The sequence below is a fragment of the Salvia hispanica genome, chromosome 6 (assembly GCF_023119035.1).
Source record: "Salvia hispanica cultivar TCC Black 2014 chromosome 6, UniMelb_Shisp_WGS_1.0, whole genome shotgun sequence".
Lineage (NCBI taxonomy): Eukaryota > Viridiplantae > Streptophyta > Magnoliopsida > Lamiales > Lamiaceae > Salvia > Salvia hispanica.
The window spans coordinates 8,889,991-8,900,929 of NC_062970.1; the positions used below are offsets into that span (position 1 = coordinate 8,889,991).

The 10,939-nt window shown below is 38.1% G+C and overlaps 1 protein-coding gene across 1 annotated transcript; it reads left to right on the top strand.

Moving 5' to 3' along the window:
- Positions 1–4,286: 4,286 nt before the first annotated feature.
- On the top strand, positions 4,287–5,892 carry LOC125193295 (spermidine hydroxycinnamoyl transferase-like). Its single transcript, XM_048091067.1, has one exon. The coding sequence runs from the start codon at positions 4,367–4,369 to the stop codon at positions 5,687–5,689; it is 1,323 nt and encodes a 440-aa protein (XP_047947024.1). The 5' UTR covers positions 4,287–4,366; the 3' UTR covers positions 5,690–5,892.
- Positions 5,893–10,939: the final 5,047 nt, after the last annotated feature.

A 10,939-nucleotide genomic window follows, 5' to 3' on the forward strand; every position in this document is an offset into this window, starting at 1 on the left:
CAAAATGGATATTAAATAAATAGGAACTGTATAAACCGAAGTCGTTACTAACACATCCCTTGAATTATATGAATTTAGCTACTCATAATAAAATAATCTAAACCATAGTTTGTAGGAAAAACATAGAAAACATAAGAACTAAGATAATAGAACCCAAAGGTTGAATCTCGTAGCGTTGATCTTCTCTTGAATCCACTATTCAAACTCCTTAAACAATGATGAACAGTGGAAGGAACTCTCAAATATTATGCTCTGGAAAATTATGCAGCAAAAGGTTCCTTTTATGAAGCTTGATGGGGTATTTATAGCCTCCAAGCTGTGTACCATGCATGATATGGTAAATCTTCAGCATAGTATGGTAAGTCTTGGAGAGAAAATAAGACTATTTCTGTGAGCCGCGATTTCCGAGCGGGCCACTGCACTATGTTTAGTGATGCTGGCGAGCACTCCGTAGCTTCTGGATCTAAATCAGCAGTCGGTGGGTGTGTTCTCCTTTCTAACTTTATTTTCTGAAGCAGACCGCTACAGGGGCAACGAGGGAAGCGGTCGCTGGCTAAGGTCCAGTGGACCGCTAGCTGACTTGAAAACTCCAGATTTCCAACTTCGACTTTTGACTATCTTTTTAGGCTCTAGTTTGCACATTTCTCATAAAACACATTAAAATACCAAAATAAAAAAATTTATGCAAATAATAGATATATAATGCAACTTTCACACTAAAAACGAACTAAATAATCGTATTAAAATAATGCAAAATTCGAGCGTATCAAATTTATAATATGTGTGGTTCAAATTGATTCTCAGAAATATCATTTTTAGATCAAAATATATCATTTTTAGATCGTAGAAGGGTATTTTAGTCAAGGTGAATTCATGCAGTAATTCCTCTCAATTATATTATGCAAACAAATTTCTTCCTACTAAAATATTTCAAAATTTTAAATTTTCCATAACTCTTATAATTTAGATTTAAAAAAAAAACAAATTAAAGATAATTTTAAGGTGATTCTAACAAAACCCTATTTATATGGTATTATATCAAAAACTGAAAAAATGATACTTTTCCCATCCTTAAAAATATATTACATTTGTCATTTTGGGATGTCTGTTAAAAATAAACCAATTTTATTTAAGAAAACTTTATCTCTCCAATGAAATGGTTTTCATTCTACTCCAATCATTTTTTTTCTATCTCTCTTATTTTACCAATTGTGCATTAAAAATCACACCATTTCAAATGACATGTTGTTGCTATCACAACATACAATATCATTGTCTTAGCCTATAATTTCATTTCTCCGATCCTTAATATAATATTATATAATTTGGATTTCGTTAAAATCCTTGTAAAAAATATTACCTATAATATTATATTTAATAAAGTTTGATCTGTTTGTTAAAAATAAATTGCATCCGCTAAAGAGAGAAGGAAACAAGGTATATAAATATCATGAAAATTACCAATAATTTAAAAAATATAGTAATCCCAAGCTTCAAACATATAACGATGCCGATGCCGATGCCGTTTCAAACAAAAATGGTCATACATCATTTTTTTTACAAGCAAACCAAACAATACGATCGATACACAAAATGGCAGAGCTATAATAGATCCACAAGGGTCTTTAAGTCCCTATAGAATTTAACTTTTCAATGTTTTCCTACTATAATTTTTTCTAAATTTTATATTAAAAAAACCCTTTAAATCATCTAAATTTTCTTTAAACAAACTTTCAAATTTTTAAAAAAATAGCCCCTACTAATGGAATTTTTACCTTCGCCCCTGGATACACAAATTATCCAATGTAAAATGGAGTCACACATGAGTTCACGAGAATCACAAAATTGCACTAAAAAAACCTAAGTACTATCTTTTAAGGAAAAAAAAATGGAGACGCAATTATTAGCGTTTATCATTTTAAAAAATAATCATAATTTAGGACGTAAAAGAAAGTATCACTAAGTTGAGGACAAATCATCCCATTTTTTTTGTTTTTTTAGGATGTTTTTATTTATGTTCCTAATTTTAGTTGGGATATCAATAATGATACTTTATGAAGCGTTGGTGGTATAGTTAGACACACAAATTAATATCCTTAATAGCACTAAATAATATCGGTAGCCATTTTTTTTTAGCGTTGGATGGGACGTCACATAGAAAAAACACCCATAAATCATAATCATATAATTAAATTAAAGACTGAAAATTGAAATATATGCATACAAATGGATATTGTCTCATCTGGATCATTTTTATTGGTAGTGTGGTTTTCATTTTTTCCTCGATACAGAGAAATTATAAAGCAACGTCTATTGATGGTACAGAAGATATGAATTCACATGTTACTATCGCTTTCAAGGGCTAAATCATATGCATGGAGTATAACAACATTTAGGACTCAAAATTCGGTCGTTGGTTAGTCAGTTGTCAACATTAATTTTGGATCGACAGGTATTCTCATTAACTATCACCAGGGGCGGAGGGAGGGTGGGGCCAGGGGGGCCCATGGTCCCCCCACTTATTTTTAAAAAAATCTAGAGGTATTTTAGTAATTCCACAGTAATTATAATTTATAATATATAAAATATTAAAGATAGATTTCAGTAAAATTATACTCCATCCGTCCACGAATAGGAGTCTCGTTTTTCTATTTTAGTCCGTCCGCGAATAGGAGTCCCGGTTCACTTTTACCTGGTAATAAAGTCTCACCTTTCACTAACTCATTCCTCTCACATTTCATTTAAAACTAATATATACAAGTGAGACCCTTATTCTACTAACATTTTTCCACTCACTTTTCTTAACATTTCTTAAAACCCGTGCCGCCCATAAATGGGACTCCTAATGGCGGACGGAGGGAGTACTCTATAAATCGTTTCCTTATAATTAGTTTTATCCTTCTGCCGCCATTCTACTCCTTCTTCAGTGTAATCTGAAATCTAGTTATATAAAACTAGGTATATTTTAAAACTCAAATATAATTCAATTGATTTTTCTACATGTGTTGTTTTTTGTTTGGCTGCAACAGTTATATAAATTGAGACCTAAATAATCATATTCAAGCTCTAAATTGGTACACATAAAATTCAAATGAGAAGAAAGAAGATAGCTTATGTAATTCAATGGCTAAGGCGGTTCTGTGTTGGAATTCTTTAACCCCTATTTTTAATTTGATGTGTATGTATTAGTTTTACACTATTTGATTTGTGACAGCAACATTTTAGATTTTAGCATATTGTATATTTTGTTTACTCTTTATTCTTTTAGTTGTAAAGCATAAGATGAACTTTATCCTTTTTGTGTATGATTTATATTTTGCAAACTTAATCAGTGTTGACTATTTTATAGGTATATGGATCATTATTTCAAGAAATTTTCTTCTGTTGATTCTTCATCAGTTGAATGATTGCTTAGTTCTTTATACGAAAAAGGATGTGTTTGTTAAAGTTACCGATGAAATTATTATGCAACAATTTCAGAAGATGAAGAATAGAGACAAATGTATGATGTGATTGCATTTAACTTTACATTTTGAACCTTATAATTTAATTTATGTAATTTTTTTTAAGTTTAATTTTGGACCCCCCATTATAAAATTTTTAGCTCCGCCACTGACTATCACCACAAAAAATACTCTTTACCAAGCAAACAATTCCGACCACAGATAAGTGCTCGACAATTCCGAGCACATGAAAAAGTATTCGGAGAGATTAAAACTTGTGTACTTTCTGAGCACAGTCAACGTCCTCGGAATATGTTTTGGCAGTTGCAAGTAAATTTCCGAGCACCTGTATTAATGTGCTAGGAAATTCTCAAGCAGCAAGTCTGTGATTGCAATGAATGAAAATTCCGAGCACAATTTATACATGCAATTTATTTTTAATAAATTTATACTCACTCTGTCCAAAAAAATTACAGTGGCAGATCTAGGGGGGCAGGAGGGGGCGGTCGCCCCCTCCGTGCGACTATTTTCTCCTTATCGGGACGTAAAATTACCATTTTGCCTCCGGCGTTGCCCCGAACAATGAAAAAAATAGCCATGTCCGCACTAAATCAAACTAATACTATATATTCCGCCCCCTCCGTTTTCGAATCCTGGATTCGCCACTGAATAAAAATATGTACATTTGAAATGACACAAAAATTAATGCATAACTAGTCGGTGTTCGATGAGTTGTAAATTTCCAGTTGTATGGGCTTGGAAAATGCCTAAAACGTGCTCGGTAAATGGAGAGAGGCCATTGGAGTAATATTGTTTGGAGATTGAGATGATCATGCACCAACCTCGCATTTATGTAATTATATAACCTAAACCCTCCCAGCTTCTTCTCCAGGTAAAGTAACCAATACTGTAAAGAGAAAGAAATGGTGGTGAGTGTGAAAGCAACCCACGTGGTAAGGCCGGCGGAGGAACGGCCGGACGAAACCATGTACTTAAATTCAGGCGATCAAATCAAAGAGATAGTACACACTCCCACAATCTACTTTTACAATCACTCCCCCGCACTGGAGGCCGCAGATGTCGTTTCCGTACTGAAAGATTCCCTCAGCAAAGCCCTAGCATTTTTCTACCCTCTCGCCGGCCGCCTCCACTGGTCGGAGGCAGGCGGCAGCAGGGTGGAGCTCCACTGCAACGGCGCAGGCGCCCCCATCTTCGAGGCCGAGACCGACGCAGCCATCGTTGATTTCGGCGACTTCACACCAACGCAAGCAATCGAACCCCTAATCCCCTCCTTCGACTACACCACTCCACTCCATCACATCCCCATGGTGCTCGTGCAGCTCACGCGCTTCCGCTGCGGCGGCCTCAGCATCGGCCTTGGCATCTCCCACGTCATGGCGGACGGCCCCAGCGCCCTCCACTTCGTCGCCGAGTGGACCAAGCTCGCCCGCGGCGGCGGCCCCATCGCGCCCCCCTTCCTCGACCGGAAGGCGGTGGAGAGCAACGGCGAGCAGCGCTTTGAGTTCGATCCGTCAGCCCTCCTCCCCCCGCCGTCGCTGATCGACCAGGAGGAAAAATCTCCGATCGTTGTGGCATTGCTCAATCTCAGCAAGGCCGACATCGAGAAGCTTCGGGTAAAGGCCAACGTGGACCGAGTGGGGGATCGCGGCTACAGCCGGTTCGAGTCGGTGGCGGCCCACATCTGGCGGTGCACGAGCGAGGCGCGGGGCCACGCGGCCGAGCAGCAGACTAGCCTCGTCTTCGTGGCGGACTTTCGCAACAAATTAAACCCGCCCCTCCCAAAGAACTACTTCGGCAACGCGTTGATCCGCGTGGAGGCAAGGGATACCTCGGGCAGCCTCGTGTCGGAGCCCATAGGCGCTGTGGCGAGGAAATTACGAGAGGCGGTGGAGAAGGTGGGGGACGAGGGCGTGCGAGGGTACCTGGAGTATCTGAGTAAGTTGGAGGATGTGGGGCGGTTCAGATCGCTGGACAATGAGGGCCGGCCCAAGGTGGCGTACTATGGGAACCCCAATGTGGTGATCATAAGCTGGGTTGGGTTGCCCCTTTACGGGACGGATTTCGGGTGGGGTAATGAGGTCCATGTAGGACCCGGGTCCGTGGGATTTGATGGGAAAGCCTATATTCTTCCCCATCTTCAAGAAGATGGTGCGTTCCAAGTTGCCATATGGTTGCAGGAGAATCATATGCAGGCTTTCAAGACATGTTTCTACCACAATATTTGATTTCTGTTTTTGTTGCTGTTATATAATTTGTCACCATTTGATCCGGTGTGAATGTATTCATGAATAAGCGTGCGTGCGTGTGTGTGTTACAGAGAAGGATAGACTGAGAGAGTTCCTTCCTATGGCTTGATTGTCCTATACTAATATTACTTTGTGCATTGAGTGACTAGCAGCAATATATCATTATGCGTTGTGTTTTTCAATATTTTTGTTACGAATCATTTAAAAGTAACATTAATTAATGGATTAATATAAGTGAATACTACTCCTATCATATCACTAATGGTCTAGTTCACCAGTTTTACAAAAATAGAGTATATCTGTAACAGCCCAGAATTCTAGGATACAATAAATACGGGGGCTGCTACCAAAACGGACTTCAAAGCACTGAGAATAAAGTCTAGGGTTTCAATAAAAGAGGTTCGACTAAGGCATTAAACGAACTAACAAGCCCTAAGTCGACGATTTAGTCAAGAGGAATAAATGAAGGATAAATATCATAAAACGTGATCGAAATCAGAAGGGGTTCAACATGAGTCAACAGAACCACAACAAGTCTCAAACTTCTAACTCAAAAGGGGCAACCTCAAAGTAATCAAAGAGTACTAGAATGTGTCAAGAATTCAGCGGAAAAGACCAAGAGTAGTGGAGCCATGTATGGAGACACGACTATACTCAGTGTTCAGAATAACCGTCTTAATTAATTAATGAGGTCAACACCCGCCACCGCTCGTCGCCATTCAACCTGCACATAAGGAAAACACATGCAGGGCTGAGTATTTTGAAATACTCAGTGAGCTCGTTGCCAAAACATTTTATAAGTTATGCCACCCTTACCGAGTGTACTCGAGTTTTACATTTTATCAAAACAAAATATCATCGAGTATCACAAAATATTTTTATAGATTGGCCAATCAAATATCTCCCATTTTCTCATAAAATTCCACAATCTCAATCATATCCATGGTGCGACGAAAGTGTGGCCACACTTTTCGCCCACGAGACCGGCCGACTAGCAAGGACGGCTCTCGATCCCATTGTGTACACAGCCTGGTAGGGCTTGCGGCCCATTCTCAGACCCGAATTCGTATAAGCAGATCAGATATCACATTAAAACAAACATAGGTATGGCATAACAGTTAAACCACCCTTATATCGCCCAACAACATTTAGATAAAATAAAAGAGAGTTTTTAGAGTAAAGCCCACCTCGATTGCTTAGTTTTCAAGTAGTTTCGCTTTTCCGTTATCCGGCTTCGCAACCAAAGTTTCACCTTTTAATCACATAGGCACATATCACAAATTAGGTTCAATACTATTCTTACTCATGCATGCCTCATTACTTTTCCCTCTTCCCAACGATTTATCTTATCATTACTAATTATCCAAGATCATGTTTATCACACAAGATTATTTAACCATCAAACACACACTACACAACACAACAACACACACACACACACATGGCACACACACACACTCACGCCACACACACACGGCACACACACACACATGTTCTCGCATCCCTTTTTATCCCTCTTTCACTCGATCAAGATGCATGAGGGTTCAAGAAGACCGATTAATCGGTTAGAAGAAGAAAAAGAAGAAGTAGAAGAAGAACAAGCATAACTCTTAAGCAAAAATACCTTTTTGAGAAAAACGATCGGTAGAAAACAAGTATTAGCCTTGATTCTTCAAAGTTCTTGGATTAAACTTCAAATTCTTCTCCAAAAGATAGCAAAATATTGGAGAGTAGAAGAAGAAAATTTGAGAGAGTGTATGGGATGTGGGGGCCGAAAATATGGGGGCTAGGGTTGGGGTTTTGGTTCTTATTTATAGAGTTCAACAAGATCTTTAGGTAATTGGAATAGAATATTTGGTAAGATCTCATTCTCCCAATTAAATAGATAAATAAAATAATATTGTGAAGTAGGGAAGAAGAATTAACAAAAATAGATCCTAGGGCAAATCCCATAGGTTTCGAAAATTATGGCTTCTAAATAGCCAAGATTTTGTTTTGGTATTTTTCCATATAGAATAAAATATCATGGAGCAAAATAAAAATAAGGAAAATCCTCCATGAAGCAAGGTAGGGGCGATTTCTATGCCTTTTAAATAAGGCATGGATTTTTGAATATTGACTAAAATAAAGTAAGGCAAGATCTCTTGAAGTATGGAAAGATTTGGTAGAATATTTAAATTCTAGGTATGGAAGGAAATCAAGTAGGGAGTCAAATAAAATAATTCCTTCCTTCCCAAAAATAGTGATTCTCGAAAATCACTAGAAAAATAAGGGGGCTCGATTCTTTTCCATCTCTAAACAAGGAAATAATTGGCTCTTGGAAATAATTTGGATAAATATCCCAAGGTTTAAATAAATTCCGGAAGAAATAGAATTTCTCTTCAAAAGGGTCTAGGGTTCGAAAATCACAAGAATTAGGGTGACAAGTATTTATGGAAATTTTCTCTAATATTCTCACTCACCTTTAAACAATTAATTTACCACATAAATCACACAAATAAATAAATCATATGCCACATCATAAAGTCAATAAGTTTGACTTTTCAAACTTTCGACGCAAACCCTAAACTCAACTCGGCCATAGCATCACATGCAATTAATGCATTCACGACTCCACGTCATCAATAATAAATTCTAGGGCTCTAAAATTAGGGTTCTAAATTCGGGATGTTACACTAGGTATGGAAGGAAATTAAATAAGGAATCAATAAAATAAGCAAAATATTATTTCCTTCCCAACATGGTGATTTTCGAAAATCACTATTAAATAAGGGGGTGTCGATTTTCCCATTAAAATAAGGAATAATTGGGTCTTGGATTTAATTTGGATAAATATCCCAAGAATTAAATTAAATCCGGAAAAATAGAATTCCTCCTTCAAAAATCAAGGGGGTTCGAAAATCTCAAGAATTGGGTGGCTAATATTTATGGAAATTTTCTCTAATATTCTCACTCACCCTTAAACAATTAAATCTCCTCATAATTTAATAAATCACATGCCACATCACATAATCAACAAGTTTGACTTTTCAAACTTCCAACGCGAACCCTAGACTCGACTCGGTCATAGCAACTCATGCGATAAATGCAGTCACAAATTAATTTACGTCTCCACGTCATCAATAATAAATTATAGGGTTCTAAAATTTGGGTTCGGAAATTTGGGATGTTACAATATCACTATTATCTAATTGGTGCACTCATCACCTTAAAGTATTACTTAATTGAATAAAAATGTAATAAAGCAAAATAAAGTGTTTTTTGACGATTTTACATCAACGTCGAGTAGGGACGAAAGTCGGCCTTACTTAGTGATCTGATGTGCTGAGTGGAAGGGTCATTGCTCAACAGATAAAATTAGTCACTCTAGGATTATGCTAATTCGTTCGACTCCACTATGAATGTTTTTTGGGTCGTCATTTGTGTATATTTTTCTGTAAAAAAAAATGTCTGGGCCTCTAGGGACTTGAAGAGGACACAACTAGTGTGTGGGTAGTCACTGTGTGCACAGAAAGAAATAACAGGTTTCCTAGGTCCAGCAAATCCGCTAGATCACACGGTCTAGGAACTCACTGGTCGTCGGACATACAGAGCACTTCTTCAAAAACCCTCAACCACTTTACTAAAACCTAGCACAGGGAAGTAGGGATCGATCCCACAGAGATGGATGCGTAATAATCATGCTCAAGGATTTGGAAATTGTTTTTGGGTTGGCTGCTGCCACGCATTTTTTTTGGGTTGAGGAAATTAAACTTAAACTTGGGATTTTAAACTGCTACGCTAACAGCTAGATCTAGGCGAAACAACAAAAGCATGCACGTAAACTAGAACCGAAACAATCACTAGATCTGAGAAACTATCCTAATTACCTAGATCTGGGAAATAAACTGACGGTGGGGACCATAACTGAAAAAGCAGAGTACGGACGAAAAGCTGGAAAAACAACTAACTAAGGTACTAACTAACAGCGACATCATCTTCTCCAACCAATTTGCATAAAAAAACTCAGAAGAAACAGCATGAGCGAAATCGGAACAGAGCAGACTGGATTTTAACGATTTAATGAAGAACAATTAAGAACTAAACAGATCTATGGATGCTAGACGAAGCAAAACAGAAAGCAAACAGAAAACTCAAAATCCATGCATAACTCGACTTCCCCTGTTCAGATCCAACCTCGGACGCTAAATCCACTCCGAATCCAAGCATCCGACACAAACTCCAGCCAAAAGAAACATTTCATAACTTCAGATTCAACCAACAACCTCCGATCAACAACAACACCGCAGATCTACAGCCAAATTCCCAGATCGAGCACCAAAGTAACAAAAACAGAGATCAACATGCAACTTGCCGAAATAAAAACTCTTAACAGCAGGATCAACGTAGATCAACACGAAATAACACAAATATAACGAAAACTAAGAAATGCATAGATCATCAGTAACATCAACAGCCAAATCGACTTCCAAAAGTGAAGTTCGAACGAAATAGAGTGCAAAAGAACTGAAAGTAAATAGATTGTATCTTCGCCCTCACGCGGACGGTGTTACGACGGAATTTCTCTGAAGAATTGACCCCTTGAAACCTAAAACTACCCCAGAACTCCCATTTCCCAAGTGTGTGTTGTGTGTGAGCTAAGAGTGAACGAAAAAGTGATCTCTTGTGTGTTGCATGCTCCTCTATTTATAGGCGTTGAGGTGGGGCCCAGCGAGGTATAGATAGACTTTGTTGCCCTCAGCTATTGACTCCCTTCTTCTAGCCTTCTTTTCCTTAAGTTCTGCTCACTTCTACTTCATTTCTTCGCTAGACTGTTTCCTCCAGCATCTCCTGGATCTAGCGATTCTGTCACACACCTGGCTTAGAAACCGTGTTAGACCCAGCAAAATGTAATGCTTTTCACTATATAACCGATGCATGAAATTAGCCTTATCAAACTGCTCACACTTAAACCATACTTGTCCTCAAGTATAAAGACAAGAAAAAAGAATAAGGCGAATTTCAAGCAAGGTTATCCCCTGACCGACTCTTTAGACTCTAGACAGACTCCTAGACCTAGACACAATTTGAAACTAAAACACTTAAAGAAAAACATACAAACACATAAACACATAAACACATATGCATGAGCTAGCTTCAACTTTTAGGCAACCGTCCCCACAAGATTAAGGTCAATCCAACAGGCTGCACTCCTCCAAATAGGCCCTTTCCCTTCCTCTACCTAGCCAA